This window comes from Notamacropus eugenii, chromosome 6, assembly GCF_028372415.1.
Source record: "Notamacropus eugenii isolate mMacEug1 chromosome 6, mMacEug1.pri_v2, whole genome shotgun sequence".
In the NCBI taxonomy this organism is placed as follows: domain Eukaryota; kingdom Metazoa; phylum Chordata; class Mammalia; order Diprotodontia; family Macropodidae; genus Notamacropus; species Notamacropus eugenii.
Window position 1 is genome coordinate 281,881,190 of NC_092877.1, and position 18,370 is coordinate 281,899,559.

Consider the following 18,370-nt stretch of genomic DNA (forward strand, 5'->3'; position numbering starts at 1 on the left):
ACAGTTTAAAATTTGTCCTAATGTTGTCACTAAACTTTTATAAAGAAAGTTAGTTGAAAACCTTTAAAATAATAATTCTCTTTTTACTTTGAAACAAAAATAAACCTTTAAAATTAAAATCCATTAAAACTTAGTTGGTAAGAAAATGTCCTTAAGTGATATGAGTGCCCCAAGTATTAGAACAAACCAAATTCTTAATTATCACAGAATTCCTAGATAACACAAAATGCTTTAGTCAGAAAGGTGCTATATAATCTCACGACAGTAAGAGACTGATTACAGAAAAACGCTACTGTTTATAAAATCCTTTTACACAGTGGGGACATATTAAGTGAGTCTTAAGTAGTTTAATTAGATTGCAGAACATGTTCTAATTTCAGATAAAAATAATAGATTTCCCAGTAAGATTACACAAAAGCTGCCCACATGTTTTGTTGGTCACTTACTATTGATCATAGAAATTTGCCATATAGAAACAGAAAGCAGGGACATGTGACATAGCAAATATGACAGGATAAAACATCCTTAACTCTGTTTGAATTCAGATTAGAGTAAAATTCTCCAATTTATGTAGCATCTGTTTCAGGAATAGTCAGGTAGGAAATATTCCCTTTGAGTAGCTTGTGGCATTTCTCTCAGATACTGTTTTAATTCAAACTCAAAACAAAAATATTTATGGTCCCAAATGTCATTCACTAATCAGCTCAGAGCTAGATAGTCATTTCTATTCTCATGGAGTTGCAGTAAGCAATAAAGATTTACCAGGACTCATATGCATAAGGGAATTCCATTTAAGATCTTTTCTTTTCAAGTTTAAAACTTGTGCTTATGTAAAAGCCAATTGCCAAAAATCCTCTCCATTTATTACAACTTCTGAGTAAGTCCTATTCATTGTTTATAATTTGCATAAGCCAGTCAAGTTTCTTTCTCAGGGTTGATGACTGTACCTACAGGGATGATTTCCCAGGGGCCTTAGCAATTTTACAAAGTAAAGATTGGTACCGCACCTAAGCCTGCCAAACCCCAAGCATACAGGAGGACTGTTCTGAATGGGCAGAACTAATCTAAATAAAGTTTTCATTCAATTCCTTTCTTTCTACACACAGTAATCAATGAACACTTGTAGGTTTAGCATTAAAACAGTAACTCCAAATAACTTAATAATCTTACAACTTTTAAAGTGATAGCCAAATTGTTTTAACTGAAACTTCTTTAACAGGCAAAGGTGAAAATACCTGGTTTTCTACATGACAGTTACAGAAACCAAAACGTTATAAGACAAGGTTAGCAGGACTGATAAAATTTAAAATAACATAACTGGTTTTACACAATTTTCCCAACATCTTTTAGTTTCAACAAAATTCAGATTAGAAATTAGTTTCTCTAACACTGTTTCTGGATTGCAGGGGTTACTCAAGTTTTTATAGTACAAGACTATAACACTTTAGAAGCACAACAGTAACACAAATAGTGAACCGTAGGTATCACTAATTACATTTCCAAACCATCACATAAATATTATTAATAGAAGACTGGGCTTACTAAACATTGGGGCTGGTTGGCTTGTGATCTCATACTGCTGTGGCCCAACCCCTACTCTCAGGGAGGGTAAATTAAATTCCCTACTATTCTTTAGCATTCTCTTCCCTTGATCTAATCTGGGATGATAAGAGTTACAATTCACTATAGTCTTAGCTGGATGATGAGTTGGTACTGCAGGGCAAAAAAGATCTTAATGGTTCTAACCTTTACTCAAGTAAATTTTACTTCTGAGTCTATTCCTTAAGAACTTCTTTGAAAGAGAGGGGTTTTGAATCTATCAGCTGAAGTGAGGGAGACTTCTAAACAACTATCCAGTGGCGCCAAGTCCCCTCCATTCTACTGGAGAGTTCAAAAGCTTTATCTCTGCTGAGGTGTCTCTTTTTCAGATCTATGCATTTTTCCAATTTGCCTTAGTGCCAAATAATATAACAAATTTTGACCTGTCTTAAACATCCAATTAGGAGTGACATGTTTCACTTAAAATATGACCAGAATAACTACTTTTTGGTTATTTCCCATTATACAAAAACTTTTCTCTTTTAGATGAGGCATGAGATAATTAAAATGCCAAGCAGCCTGCCTCTGATATGAGGGAAAAAGTTTCCCTGACCTCCTCTTGTCTTTCTCTCCACTTTTACAACCTGGCCAGGGTTAGAAGGTAGAAAGAGAGAGAGAGTTTTACCAACAACTTTCCAACAGTTTCTAAAACTTTTATGCTTTCCTTAAAACTGCACATACATTATTTCCTTGTATACCTCAAACTGCCTTTAGCAATATAAGATTAGTTTCTTTCTCCCATTCTCCTCCCTGATGCTGCAGTCATCAGAGAGAAGGGACAAGGGGAAAGGAAAAGGAAAACGTGGGAAAGAGATTAACACACAAACATACTCACACAGAACATAGAGACAGAATACATATACAGACAATAAAAAAGAATTCAAAAAACTGAGAAAAGATTGTTAGAAATCCTCTGCACAAATTAGACCTATGGCTTGATTTCTTTTACTTTGTTCCAGACATACTTTATGAAATTCAAATTTCCACATTAAGTAATCTCCTTCAAGAGTGATTTTATCTAAATTACACCAATCAATGGGGCATAGGGCTGTCTGAGAAATGCTGTCTAGAAGAGACTGGATGTAAGGATTACTTGGTCCATCATTGATTGCCCCTTGTTTTAATTCCTTTAAAAATTTAAATCCAGGGGGGTGAATTCTCTTGCAACTCCTCCTGGGTTGTTGGGATCTGGAGTTTCTGTCACTGGCAGTTTAGGATGCTGTAGCGATATAGGTGGAAGATTAGTCTTGGATGAAGGACCTGCTAGTTTTCTCCTTTCTGGAGGAGTATAGAATGGGGGCTCTGTGGGAGCCGAGGGTTCCAGGGGTGCTGAGGCTTCCTCTGACCAGAATCCACCTCTTCTCCCCCTTTCTCCTTCTCCGCATCCGCCTCTACCTGAGTGTTTCTGCCCTTAAAAAGTATCTGACCCATTGTTAACCTTACTTTTGCTATTTACCTGTCAGTATTGATTTCTTATGAACAGAATCTGCCTTTTGATTCTGTTAACACAGTAAGCTCTGCCCGTAAGCCTGTAATTGCTGAGATTTTACCGTGTCTGCGTGAATCTTGGACAAAGTTAAATGCCCCCACAGGGGTTCTTCAAGGCTTCCCCTTACCTTAGTTGCTTTGTCACAACTCAGAATTCCTTTCCAAGGGCGCTACTATCACTGAAAGACACGTCCCTTTCCTGGATCAGGTCCCTGTTCGGGCGCCATTTGTGGTAGATGGCCTGTGTCCCCACGCACTTTGGTGATGTGAAGAAGAAAGACACGGGCAGGCGGGAGAAGATAGGCCAACTCTCTTTATTGATCTGAGGGTCAGGGTATTTATAAACAGAAACTGCAAGCCTAAGTGACATTCTGCTTGTCTCCTGTCCTAGAAATTTGGCCAATCTTATTGTCTTTAAAGGCTGTTAGCCTAGAGGGCATCTATTTTACATATCCCTTAGATTCTGTAGTTCTTTTGTTTGTCTCATGGAGACAGCAACATCTAGGGGCATGGAGAGCCATTCCGAATGATAATGAGCACAGTCTGAAAGAACAGTTTCTCCAAAGGCCTATCCTGAACTTGTCAACCACACTCCATCCTGGCCCTCAACAATTGTGAACAAATCTAAACGTCCAACAGGAATTTATATTTTGTCCTTAAAGCAAAAGGGATAAGCCTTGGTGAGATTTTTGAACAGTGGTATGACATGATAAGCTCTCTGCTTTAGAAATATTACTGTGAGCTCCATATGATGATCCATACCATATAGGCCCTGCTGTAAAGGAGCCTTAGTTTATGAATCCTTGATCTGCAGTAGGGCTAAAGCTGATTGGCTATCTGTCTGGCACCAGTGTCTTGAACCCCTGGGAACACAGGGATACTCAACTGCCTATTCATATTCCTGTGTGGAATGGGAGATATTACATTGTTTCTTTTTTAGATTTTTTTTTTTTTGCTCATTATTCCATCTGGTGTCTTTATTATTTCTTTCCTAATAGATATGAAGGAGAGCTGTGTTCTGCCTTTCATATCACCACCCTGTCAAAATCCTTAATAAATCTTAGTGAATATATTCCTGAACCATTTTTAAGCACAATATTTCTATTTCAGTTAATATTCCCAAAACACTGGAAAAGGCTCTTGATTATTAATAAATGTGTAAATAAATATTCTTAAATTAAAAGAATTTACTTAAAAATAAATAAACATTTAAATATATAAGGAACAGAAAGTAAGCGTCTAGAATCCTCTTAATCTATTAATTATAGAGGATTTGGGTTTATTTTTTTTTAGCACATACTAATAGTAGTTGGAATATAGTAGTTTCAGCATTGCTTATCTGTATTCCCTTCTGTCCCTCCTTCTGTTCTTGTCAGTATATTTAAAAAATATTTTATTCACAATTTTCTTTCAGTTTTTCTTCTTTGGTTTTTTTGTATATCTATCACTTCTCTTCTATTACTGCCTTCAACTTCTGCTTCCCCCAGTGAAATTATCATGAACATTTATGTAGCATTTTAAGGTTTGCAAAGTGTATTACATATTATTTAATTCAGTGCCTTTCTTGTAATAAATAAGTATAGTTAAGCAAAATAAATTGGCACGTTGGTCATGACTAAAAAATGTAAATGTTATTCTACACCTGTAGAATTCTATACCTCTCTGCCCACAGTTGGAAAACATCATCATTGATCATCTAAAGCCATTATTGATCATTGCGTTGATCCAATTTCTTACATTTTTTCTAAAAAGCATTTGTATTTTACCTTGTATTCATATTTTTGTGATGGCTAAATTTCAGTACACCTCTGAAAAGACAAGGGATCTGTAAGTCCAGAGATAAATGTTTATAATTTTCCTTTATTCTAAGTATTCAAATTTAATATCTACAAGAATCATACCCTAATATTCTTTTTAGAGTAAATTGTTCTTATTGACATTTAGATCCTGCTTTCAATTCCCATATACTTTTATTATTACCATGCTGCCCTGGTTTTGCCTTTATTTGAGTGCTTGCATGCTTTAAGACTGATTTCTTTAGCTTTCTTGGTCTAGTTGGTATTTCTCTTTTGTCTTCCTGATGGTCATTTAATCAATCAATCATTTGATAATCAGTTGTGGTTTAAAATCTTTATAAAGGCATTTTGAGGAGACCTGAGCTCTCTAAATATCAATATTTTTGTCTATAAAAAAACAAATTGGAGAAACAGCTTTCAAAAGTAATAATTTATTATGTGCCTGTTACGTACTACATATTGTATTAAATATTGGAGATACACAGAATAACCACAAAGGAAAACCATCCCTGTTCTCATAGAGTTTATATTCTGTTGTAACTGAAATTTACATAGTGTTTTAACTTTTGCAGAACACTTAATAATCATTGTCTCATTAATGTCTCTCAGCACCTTTGTGAGGTTGATACTACTGTATTATTTTCTCTGTTTTACATATTTGGGTGCTGTGATTAAGGGAAGTTAATGACCTTTTGACACAGAAAAAGGGATTCACATCCAGTTACTCTTCACTCCAAAGCTAAAGCTGCTTCCCATATTTACAGCAAAATAGGAGATACTGGTTAACTTTAATTCCTTCTAAGTTTAATCTTATTAGTCAGAGGACTTGTGTTCAAATGCCATTCAATACAGGTATGATCTTTACCAAATCTCTTACCTATAAAATTAAAGTTTTGGAGTATTTGACCTTTAACTTCCATTCTGGCTCTTAATAGATGAGCCCATAACCCATGATTTCAGACTTTTGATATCTTTTAGATGCAAATTTTATAATTCCAGCCAAACTGAACCTGCTTCCTATTACTTGAATCCACCCCTCTTGTTTGTTCTTTGAGCTCTTTATTACTCGTGTGATTCTTCTTTCTGGAATGCCTTTCTGGTCCACTTTACTCAGATACAATATCTTTCTCTTAAATCTTCATATTATTTTGTTCTTTGTGTATGATGCCATCTGTCTTGCATTGTGATTTCTTGTGCACTACTCCATATTCCTTATGAATTTGTCAGTTCTGGGAGAGCAGGGGTGGTGTTAAACAGTTCTTTGACCAAGTATTCAACAAATATTTATGGCATTTAATTGAATTATAGCAGCAAGCAGTTTCATTTGAAAAATGAGATCTCTGAATGAAATAACTGCATTATGAACTATTTCCATGTCTTGACGGGAACACCTGGTTTTCAGTCCTGATTCTCTCTCTAACTCACTGGATCATTAAAGAATCAATCTTTGAGTTTTATATTAGTCATCTCTTAAACTAATGGATTTGGATTTAGATAGTCTTTTCTAGTCCCATCCTTCTTCCGTAACTATACATAGAATTGTACCTGGGTCAAGAATTAAAGTATACTCACAATTCTTACACATTTTATTGTGCTTTCTATGCTCATTCCAGTCTGAAAATAACTAAATTCAAAGGCAATAATGTGACTTTTGTCAAACCTCCATTTCCTTTATCTAACGTCTTCAGGATAGACTTGCTATGTGACAGTAGTGTGGATCCTTATTATTTTCACAGCATGTCTTCCCCCTTGTCATATCTCTGACTCTTCTTTGGAATATGACAAAAGTCACTTAGTTGCCCTCTTTTCTGAAGAAGTTCGGCTTAACAGTGCTGGAATTGTTGGTTCTCATATACTTATGCTAGGCAATATTGCTGGCTAGTCCACAGCTGCTTCTGAAAGAGGAATAAGCGCTTTTAGACAGTCTCAAATATAAGTAGAACAGAACAACAGAGCTGGTTTTCAAAGGGTCTGTAACAGTACCATTTCTCCACAATTAAATGTCAAAGTACTTTTGATTTTGTTCTTGTTGCTTATACTCGTGAATATAATTTGTGTTGCTGCATTTTAAGATATCCATATTTATTTGAAGAAGTTGACCACTTAAAATTATTGTCCAGATAAGCTTAGCTCTTAGGTATAAGTGCTTGCTCTTTTCTTCCTCTCATTTATTATTTATTTTAATGCAATTTTATTTTACTTTCCACTCCAGTTTCACTCTCCAACTTCTCCTTTCCCTGTACATAAAACATTCATCTTAGCAACAACAGCCAGAGTTTGCCCAAGTACTTCATATTCATTCACCAGTTTTTCCATCTGTTGGAGAGCACTTGCTGCTTCTTCAGTCCTTTCATAGCTATAAATGTAGCATAACGAATGTCCATTTGTATAGTACTAAAGTAGAGCATGAATTTTAAAAGAAATTTTCCTTTTCGTCCCCCAATCAGATGAGCACAGTGAAAAGACTACAGCCACGTCTGAGTGCCATTCTCTTCAAACTTCAATTTGAGGAGCAGGTAAACAGCTTGAAACCGGACATCATGGCTGTCAGTGCTGCTTGTGATGAGATTAAGAAGAGCAAAAGCTTCAGCAAGTTGTTGGAACTTGTGTTGCTCATGGGAAACTACATGAATGCAGGCTCCCGGAATGCCCAGACCTTTGGGTTCAACCTTAGCTCTCTCTGCAAAGTGAGTTTTCTATTTATATTTGCCTGACCACTCTCTTTTTAATTATCAGGGTAATTCACGTCCACCAAATGAAAACAAAATTAATCTGCTTATTATCAGACACTTGAACTTCATGACAAACCAAGGCTAATCTTGACTAAACTTCTAAACTGAATGCTAATGTTGATTTTTTTTTCATCTGAAATGTAAAATCAAAGTTATATATTGTACTTGAAATAAAACATAGTGTAGTTGTGTAACCTAAATTTAAAGGATTAAACTGGAATATCAACATACTGGAAAATTATGTTTCATTTAATTCAGAGTTCCTTTTTATCATAATATGTATGTTCAGGGATCTTTAAACTTAGTTTTGATTTTTTTTTTTTTTAACATTTAGAACCTTTAATTCACATTTTGCAGACAGATTTTTTAAAATCAGACAATAACCCATGAAGGTAAGAGGTTTTACCTAAGGTAGATAATGAATAAGTTTTTCCAAATCATTTTGAAAATTGTTCTCCTTGATCAATGAATTGAAGTAGTACATGCAATAAATATATGCAGTTACAAATTGGATCAGATTGTAGGTTGATTTCTCTTGGCGTCTTCTGCATTTAAAAACTTGAGTACCAAAAATCTTATGCACAAACTAGTTTTCTGTTTAACAAAGCTCTTTTTTGAGGGAATTACCAATGATAGTGGTGCTTTACTGATCTAATAATGATCTCCTATGTGGCCTTTTTTTTTTTTTAAATAGAATGGAAGAACTCCTGGTAATGAAACTTCCTTTTTTACTACTGTTTGTCAGCTTTGCTGCAGTTTTTGCCTTGGAGATTTTCCCGGGGCACGAAAGGTTAAAGAACTTGCCTAGGGTCATACACACACATCAGTGTGTCTAAGGCTTAACTTGAATTCAGGTCCTGCTGATTCTGAGAGTAGCTGGTTATTCATTATAAACTAGGTTGTCTTTTTAAAAAAAAAAGTTAATTGGACACTATAGGTACATTTCCTTCTCCTTGGATAGATGATCTGTACTCTCTAATAAATGTAATGGTTTGCCTTTGTTGCTATTTTTGGTAAGGGATGGAAAAGCATTGTAATACCAACAGTTTACATCGATGAACCAGTCCTTCCTCTTAGTTGAGGGCACAGACTCTTGGGCTCAGCTTTTAGTCTTCCATAAACTATGAGTGAACATCATGTATTCTTCCCAGTTCCCTTTCATCTTATTTCTGCCTTTTGTTTTTTAATGTTTTTATTGCAGGCTGATGTCATCCAGAGTTTTCTTTTTCTTCTTTCAGAATCTACAATTATTTGTATTTTTTCTCCTTTCAGGTCTCTACCCCTTGAACTCATCTGCTCATTTAGGCATCCTTATCCTTCCTATAAGAATGTTGTAATACCACAACTAGTAAAGAATTAGCATGTTCAATAATCTTTTAACCCATATACTTTTATTTCTAATTCATCTACTCTACCACGTTTCGTTATTCCATATTAACATTGTTCCATATTCTGCCCCTCCCTTATAGTGATCAATCATTGAAATAATCAAAATCATTTTTGAGGTAAAGATGAAAACTTTTTTAATCTTTTATCTTTAGGGCTAGTTGTAAAAAGACACATGTACTTGAAAACACTGAACAAAATGGATTTTCCTTAATGAAACATTTCCATTATGATTTTGTATTAGAATATTATTTTAATTCTGTTACAGATATTTTAATTCATCTGTCCTGGGATCTTTATTCCTCCTCTCTGTACAGCTTTATAAAATCAGTCCTTCAATTTCACTCTTTTAAGCCTCCTTGTTGAAGAGAGTAGATTTTTTTTTTTAGCAAAATATTATCTCATTTTTATTATCAGGAAGAGCAGCCTGATCTTTGAAAATTGTAGTTGAATTTCCAAACTGACTGTAAAGTGTTTCTATTATTGATAAGCATTCACACTACAAATTCTGTGTTGATTTGACAGCAGGAAGGCAGGGAAATAGTTGGATTTCTTAAAAAGCATGCTGAGAAGTTATACTGTTTGACATTACATGTTCCAGAATATTTGTTTGAAAGTGACCTTCATAAATTCAGCACCAGCATAACAAATGTGGAGTGTCTATCAAACTCTAAGATTATGAGTTAGGTGAATGATTTTGCATTGAAAAAAATTGTTTTTCCCTTAGTACAACCTAATATAATTTTAGGAATTGTAATATGCCTTTGGTAATCTTCCATGGAACAACAAATATGTATTATACATTTACTATATGTTGGGCCTTTTTAAAGTTTTGGACCTGTGATTTTGTCTGTTTTGAAATTTCTTTGCCTTAAACTGATTGGTAACATCTCTGTAATTTTTAGTTTTAATCCCTTATAGCACATTGACAGAAGGTTAAGTGACTGTCCTCTGGTTATGTAACTGATACATACATACACACATATATACGTGTCTATCTGTCTGTCTATCTATCATGTACTTTGAATCTAGGGCTTCCTGTTAGATTATTAGTTAGACCCTCTGTCCTCTTTGCTTTCCTATTTGTCTAAAAGAGAAGGTAAAATATGCCCACACATGTATAATGCAAGTTAGGATAGTGTGTGTGTGTGTATGTGTGTGTGTACAGTTGAAAAATGCTTTGAAAAATTTGAGGCTGGAGAGATCCTACCTGACTGAGAGGAAACCATGGAAAGTTCAAGGAAGAAAAAACCTAAGCCTTGGCTTAAAAAGTGGTTAGATTTTAGGTGGAAATGTTTTTTAAAAATGCATTTGTTGGGGTGGGTCTGACCTGGCTCTGTTTTTTGTTTGATATTCTTTAAAATTGTCTATTTTCTCCCCTTCTCAACCCTTATTAACTCCTTAAACTGGGGGGTTTTTTTTTTTGGTTATACATGAATCTTCTTTTGATGATCTCTTCTATCAGTTTGCTTCCAGAATGGAATAATCTGTTCTTGTGGGTTTAGTGTGATAGTGTGCCTGGGGTCTGGTGTTATAAAACACTGCTGTCCTTTAGGGGAGTGGAAAACATTCCCAAAGTAAGAAATACCTATCTTTGTTTAGTTCCCTATTAAAGTGAACATAAACTCAGTGAAATTGAAATGAGCTGATTCTGACTTTTTAAATTACCCAAACCTACTTAACAAGTTCTTAATAGACAGGCAAAATTTTAGTCTTCATATGAGCATGAGGTTTAATATCTTTAACTACCATAATCTCTGCAGTAAATACTTTAAAAAGCCTTCATTTAAGAATAGAGTTAATCCAAATGTTTTCATCTTGTCACTAGCACATAGTTTGTAAGAATTATAGCCATCAAAAATACTTGTTCTCTTCTACATTATTTACTTGAGGAAGATTCTCAGTGGCTCCTACTTGGGCAGCAATATTCTAGGTAAATTTTAGCAACTTTATTATCAGTTGATAGATATTGACCAAACATTTTAAGATAACTAATACTGTTCTTAAATTTGTATCCAGGAAGTTGAATGTTTTATTTACTGATAGGCTGATTTCTAAAACAACATAATTTAATTTGAATTTTTTTTAAACCAGTAAAAGCTTATTTCTGAGCTTTGCCTCAGATTTTAATATCTTTTCTTTGCCATATTGCCCAGACCACATATCTAGTGCTTTATTAAGCTTTCTAGTGTGCAATTTACACATAGCCAAGCTTGTGTTTCTTGGGAGAGTGGCTTTTTAAAAAACCTTCATTGAATGGTAATAAAATCCAGAACCATTAGAACTAGAATAGATGTCTAAATATCTAATCCCAAATCTCCCTTTTGTATATTAGGAAATTAAGTTCAAGATTATTTCCTTGTTTCAAATTTCTGCATTATTCTTTAGGATTTTTATGATTATTATGCATGTTGCATTTTGTATATATTCATCATTTCTCATGAGAACCATGATAAAGGGGAGAGGTTAGAGAAAATAGTTGTAAATTGTAATAACTGTGGAAAACCACCAGAGCAGAAACCAAAATTACAGACTAGAAGATAAACTCTGAAATTATCAGAGGAAATAAGTTAGTTGTTTGTTTAATCAGGGATGGTGTGCAAGTATGTCTCTTAATTCTTGTTTTATAATAATTATGTCAAATATGTAAAAAAGACAAACATTTCTTGTTTTCAGTTTTTAAATTGTAATTGCATATTTGTTCTTTTTACCTTTTTGCTTGATTCTTTCCCTTTATCTATAGTTATCAAAAAATCACATCCATCATTAAAAAAAAATAATCCTAGAACAGTGAACTTGGAGAGGACCTGAAATTAAATCTCAGCTCTATATTCTATCTAGGTGTCCACTTAGAGGTCAACAGTGACTTAATTTTTTGTTAATTTTTATTGCTTTTATATTCTATTCATTTCCAGATATACTCCTGTATTTTGTCAAATGATTTTCCAGTTTCTCAATAGGTCTCATTAAGTAGTAAACAGAGTTCTAATGATTTTATTGCAGTTCTTATTCACCTCATGTGTTCTACTGATCTACTTTATATTTTAACCTTTGCTAGAAATGTTTTACATTTAATCAATGCTTTATAATGTAATATAAGGTTTGGAAATGCTACCTTTTCATCATTCCTGTTTTCCTCTTGATCATTTCCCTTCATATTCAAGAAATTTGCATCATCTCAATTAATTTTGTTAGTTTTTTCTAGTTCTCTAAAGTAACCCACAAGTAATTTTGGTATTACCAATAAGTCTGTAAATTAATTTAGGTACTGGCATCATTTTCCTTAAATTGATGTGGCACAACAATGAACAATGAATATTTACTCAATTAAAGTTTCTTTATTTCTAGGAAATGTTTAATTTTTAAAAAATAATACTTAGAGAAGTCTTAAATATACCTTTGTAGGTTGATTCCTAGAAATTTTACGCATTTTCCCCACTATTTTGAATGTTTTTTCTCCTTTTTCTTTTAGCTTTTGTTTTTGCTGATAGAAATCCTGACCTTTGTATCCTGCTACTTTCTTTATACTATTAATAAAGTTAATTTGGCTGATATTCTGACATCCAGAAAAGTGAACGTCAGATCTTGTTGTTGTGTTTGTCCTTTTTTTTCAAAGAAGACCATGACATGACTTGCACTTGACTTTGTTTTGAGGGAGAGAGGGCTGTGCAGGTCACCAGCCTCACTTTTCCTCCTGAGCCATCTGGATCCAGTGAGCAGATATTCATCCTGAAACTTCAAATCTAATGGGAATAGGAATAATTAATTCCCTTACCTCTTTTTCAACATTTGCACCTTTTACTTTTTTCTTCTCTTTCACATGGACCTATGTGAAATATGTATAGGTAGAGACTCATCCATTCTTTACCAGTGAATTTGTTGGACATCTAGTATTTCTCCATTGTAAATTATGCTAGATTTTGGTTTTACAGCTATACTTTTAACAATAGCTCTTTATGCCTTTGTTTGTAAGGGGTTTGGGCATTAATGATTTTTGTGTTTTGTTAAAGGTGTTTTCTGTTGCTATAATCATGCCTTTTTGATTGTTGTGGATTTTGACATTAATTATTAATTTTGTTCTTTGTTGCCCTGATGTTGAAACATCCTTTTATCTTTGGTGTAAATGCAAGGTGAGAGTGTGTCTGTGTCCATGTCTGTGTGTCAAGCTATAATCTTATAGTTCTTCTGCCAAACTTTTATATAACATTTTTGGGAGCAATGTTCATTAGTGATATTTGTCATTTTTTTTCTCTTATTTGTGCCTTGCCTAGGTATTGAGACCATACTTGTCTTATAAAAGGGACCCTAGTGGCTTATTAATTGATGAGTCTCGTGACCTTTCCTGAGTCTTCATATTTTGTTATCACTGCACCGTTTTGCATTTTTGACCAGTCTCTGATAAATATAGAGGCCTTGTTACTAATGTGGGAGTAATTTATGAATCAGATGTCTGTATAAAACAAAAAACTCTTTAATTGTCAGACCAAAGATTAAAATCAGTACAGAGCTAGAAGAAAGAAAATAAATGAGATAAATATTGTGTGCAATTAAAGCAACACCAAAGAAATGATCTTTTAAAAATAGGAAATGGACAGAGGAAAGGACGTCAATATTTATTATAACCATTCAGTTCAGTGAACTTCATCTTTAAAATTAATTTTATTGACATCTTTTGTTTTATCTTTCCTACATTTTCTGATTTATTCCTCTGTCTCCAAGCTCCTAGAAAGCTGTCGTTGGTAACAAAGAATAAGAAAGAAGAAAAAAACAGTTCTGCAAAAATTAAGCAGCATATCAAAAAAGTCTGTTATATGTAGTATTTCATGCTCGGTAGTCTTCCACCTCTGCAGAGAGGGGAAGATATCTCTAATTGCTTTGAGATCAAGCTTGGCCTTTAGAACTTAATTAATTTTCTTTTATGTTTTTGTTTTTTGTGTTTGTTGCAGTGGTCATTGTTCTATACCACATGGTTTTCCTAGTTTCCTAGAGGCAGTTAGGTGGCACAGTGTATAGAGTATTGGGCTTGGAGTCAGGACAACCCAAGTTCAAATCTGTCTTCACGTGCTTACTAGCTATATGACCCTAGGCAAGTCACCTAAACTCTCTTTGCCTTAGTTTTCTCATCTGTAAAATGGGGGTAATAAAAGCACCTGTCTCCCAGGCTGGTTGTGAGAATCAAATAAGATTTGTTTGGAAAGAGTTTATTATTATATGGCTGGCACATAGTAGGTGCTATACAAATGTTTATTCCCTTTTTCTTTTCCTTCCTGGTTCTGCTTACTTCCTTTGGCATCATTTCCCATGTTTCACTGTATTCATTAATACTCAGTCTACTCAGGGATCTATTCCAAAGGTTTCTAAAGGAGTGGATGACATCAAAAGCTTGGAAAACATATTGGACTTCTGACTTCCCAAGCTGCATTTCAGACCTTATTATATATTCCTTCCTTCCATCCACTGAATGGTATAGCCAAACTTATTTTAATGCTGCTCTTTCACCTGTGGCAGTCCATCTATCATTTACATGTATTACAGGAATGCACTCTCTCTTCATCCCAGCCTCATAGAGCTCCCTAGTTTCCTTCAAATCTCACCTTGTGGGCCACTTTTTACATCATTAAATTTATCCTTCAACCAGTATTTATTAAGGGCCTCCGTGTTACAGGCACTCTGTTAGGGACTATGTATATACATATTAAGAATGAAACAGCCTTTCACTCCAAATGAGCTTACCCAGATCTGCTCTTAATTTCCAGTCTCCCCACTCCTCAAAATTACCTTGCATTTATTATTATTATATGTATTATATATGTATCTAGTATGTGTGGTATATGTGTGTGTGTGTATTATACACTTACACATTGTTTCCTCCAATATATTGTAAGCTCCTTGATCTTAAGACTAATTCATTTCTGTCAAAGCTGACAAGTCATGGCATTTAAGAAATTCTGGATTGATGAACTGATCATCATCCCAAAGTGAAATACTGAGCCATATGCATCCTGGTTTTCTATGTCTAGAAATTTTTTTATGAACCTAATCTACAATGGCATCGAGAGAATTCTTGAATTTTTACAAGCACTATTTCCCACTAGGCTATATTTTTGCCATCATGTAATTTATTTTAAACATGTAAGAATATAGGGTCCCACTGTGCTTATTGTTTATTAAGTATAAAAAAGTGCATTTTTTCAGTAGACCAAAAAAGTTTTCACCAATATATGCCATTATTATACCAGATAGTTTAAAGATATAATAGAAAACCTTTTCCTGGCCATCTGATCTTCAGTAACATGTTAAGTATAAAATAGGGAGGTATTCCATACTATTATGAGGAAAATCCTGTGTAGATTCCAGATCAAAGATGATCTTAAAATGGTAGGATTGCCCTGTTTCTTCTCATTGAAGGTGTTATTGTTCTAATTATATCAAATCCCAAAACATACAAGAACCTTCTAATGAGAACCAGAATAATTTTAAAAAGTTTGGCAGAGTTATCCGTACACAGAAGAACCAAGCTGGTAAAGAATGCCAGTTGCTTATATGAATTCTAGGGGAATGGACACCTGATAAAGCTGGTTCATAAAGTATCTGTCTTGGAAGACTTTACAAATGAAAAGTGAAGTTCACTTTAAATTTTATCAGATGGAGGAGAATTAGCTGGATTAGCTTTAGGAAATTTTGCATTGCTTTAATATCCTTGAGCTTCTCCTGAATCAAAAGATCATCTTTTTAATACTGTTATTCTTCTGTTAAATGACTTTGTGGTATGATAGATAGTGTTGAACCCAAGAAAACCTGGGTTCAAGGCCTGTGTCTGTCACATATTGGTGGAGCATATCACTTATCATCTCATGGTCACAGAGAGTTACCTCAGAATAAAAGTTGCAGACTTTTAATTTATGATATAGGTTGAAAAAAGGAGATTAAATAGTGTGAATTCCTTATGCCAGTGAAATACAGAAATCTGCCAAAAATTCTACCAGTGCTAAGTTCCATCATTCCTTCCTATACAATAACAATTATTGAAGAATTGAAATTGAGAGTCACTGAGAGAGGAATAGATGGGTGTCTGGTGGATTTTATTTTCTAAGTATTTAGCTATAGTGTAAATCTTTTCATTTTGTCATTCATCTTTAATCCTTGTATCTCTATTTTCCACCTCCTCCAATTTTTTTTTAAAACCTCTAGCTGTTCTGAATTGAAAGATAATCTTCTGTTAAATGAGAACATTTTATGTTAATTTTTCATTTGCCAAGATTAAACAGATTTAAAACATGGCATAAAAGAGAACAACCTAGATTTTGAAATTGACAGTTCACTTTCAGCTGTTATACAGGGTTAATGAGATGACAAATGAGAACATAACTACAAAAACTTTTTGCAATTCCTAATCTACTTTATAAAGTTAGCCATCATCGTCATCACTTAAATCCCTCTCCATGTTATGACAATTGTGCTTTAATTTGATACGAGTGAGCTTTGAGTTAAGACTTCTGAGGATTTTCACTTTGGGGTTCCATTTTTGAAAAATTCCCCATTTTAAAATATTAGTAACATTGAAGAAATGGTATTTATATGTCATATACATATATGTGTTTATTATATGCATTCATATCTTTATACTTTAGGTAGACCTGAGCTTGCTGAATGGGGACTCAGCTAGCTGGGTAACCCAGCTTATCCTCTCCCTTCTGTCTCCCTCTTCCCTTCCTCTGGGACTTTGGGGTTTACTAGCTAGATCTTCCTTCCTTCCTTCCTTCCTTCCTTCCTTCCTTCCTTCCTTCCTTCCTTCCTTCCTTCCTTCCTTCCTTCCTTCCTTCCTTCTTCCCTCTCTTCCTCCCTTCCTCCCTTCCTTCTTTTCCCAAAACCTTAAGTCCAGTGCACTCTGAAGCTCATGGGCTGAACAACAGTAGGTCCCTACCCAAGCTCCACTTAATGGCTGACTTAGAGTAATTACCATTAGTAACATTTCTGTTGATTTAGTTTTTTTTTTCTTTTGTTCATTAAAAGGGCCATTCTCTGACTACTTCTTAAAGAGGCCTATTCACTCAATGGGTGTTACCTCCCTCTGAGTGAGTACAAGTGCAAGTCATGTCATTTCTCTGATGTCATGGTCTTCTTTGAAAACAAAGGGTGAACACAGACAGACAGGATCGTACAAACATTCCTGTTATAATATAATTCTACCATCATTAGTTATTTTTATTTTTGTGAATTTGCTACCTATGAAGTTATGACATAGTTGTTTTTGTATTTCTTGAAGTTTTAATGTTATTTAATATTTCTCCAAATGTTTACCTATAATCTATTTAACTTCTTTTATGAATTGTATTTTCTTTTAACCAGTTGTCATTCACAGAGGGACAGTTGCTCTTGTGGATCTATATCTGTTGTTTTTACGCTATGAATGTTAGCTTTATATTTGACATGTTTTTAGTCGAAGTTTTTCCAGTTACTTTTCTTCTTTTCCTGATGATACATTAAATATATATATATATTTTTATTTTATAAATATAAAAATCATATGTAGTATAGTATCTGGCATATAGTAAATGTTTAATAAATGTTTATTGACTGATCAGATAATCAAGTGAGAATGGCCACTGAATAAGGTGAGTACAGAGTAATTGTCACCATCAGAAAGAGTTGGGTTGAAAACCAGCCTTTGAGGTACTAATTGTGTCACTTAAGGTCAGTCACTTAAACTCTCAGTGTCCCAAAGATGTCTCTAGGACTATAAATTGTAGAGTAGGTGATGTTCTGAACTGACAGAAGAAAGTTCAGTAACAGGAATTCTTTATATCAAGTAAGTCACAGGTTCAGTACAAAAAATGTTATATATACCTTATTTGTCTTCTCTTTTTCCTTCTTTTCCATTAGTAGTAGGTATCAATGTAAATTTTTTTTTGTGAATTCATCTTAGATTTGACTTCTTTAATGAGCATTATTGTCAGTTTTAATTTTATCATTAAACAATTGGGATTTTTTTCAGCAAGTAATCTTATGACTTGCAAGTAGCAATATTTTGTTTGTTTTTTGATACTTAATGAATTAGTTAATATTTTACTTGAATAATACATCATAGGGTTCATATAATCGTAGTATTCCTAATTATGAAAGGAAAATAAATATTTATGAAACAATTACAAAGTAGGTTTATTTGAATACAGTCATATACTTGCACGGACGTATGCATGTGCATAAAATTATAAATAACACTTACATAGTGCTTTAAGACTTGCAAAGTACTTTACATGTATTATCTTCTTTGATCCTTACAGCATTCCTGTTAGGTGCATTTTCATTTTAAAAATGAAAAAAGAAGTTAAGTGACTTGCTTAGAATAACACAATTACTAAGTTTCTG

General features: G+C 33.9%; 1 protein-coding gene across 5 annotated transcripts in view; it reads left to right on the plus strand.

The window, feature by feature from the left end:
- Positions 1–18,370, plus strand: part of DIAPH3 (diaphanous related formin 3) — a 464,308-nt gene that overhangs the window by 244,496 nt on the left and 201,442 nt on the right. For all 5 annotated transcript variants that reach the window (XM_072617066.1, XM_072617067.1, XM_072617068.1 and 2 more), the window contains one exon: positions 7,331–7,570. In XM_072617066.1, the coding sequence (XP_072473167.1) occupies positions 7,331–7,570 (240 nt within the window). The remainder of the gene's footprint in view (positions 1–7,330; positions 7,571–18,370) is intronic.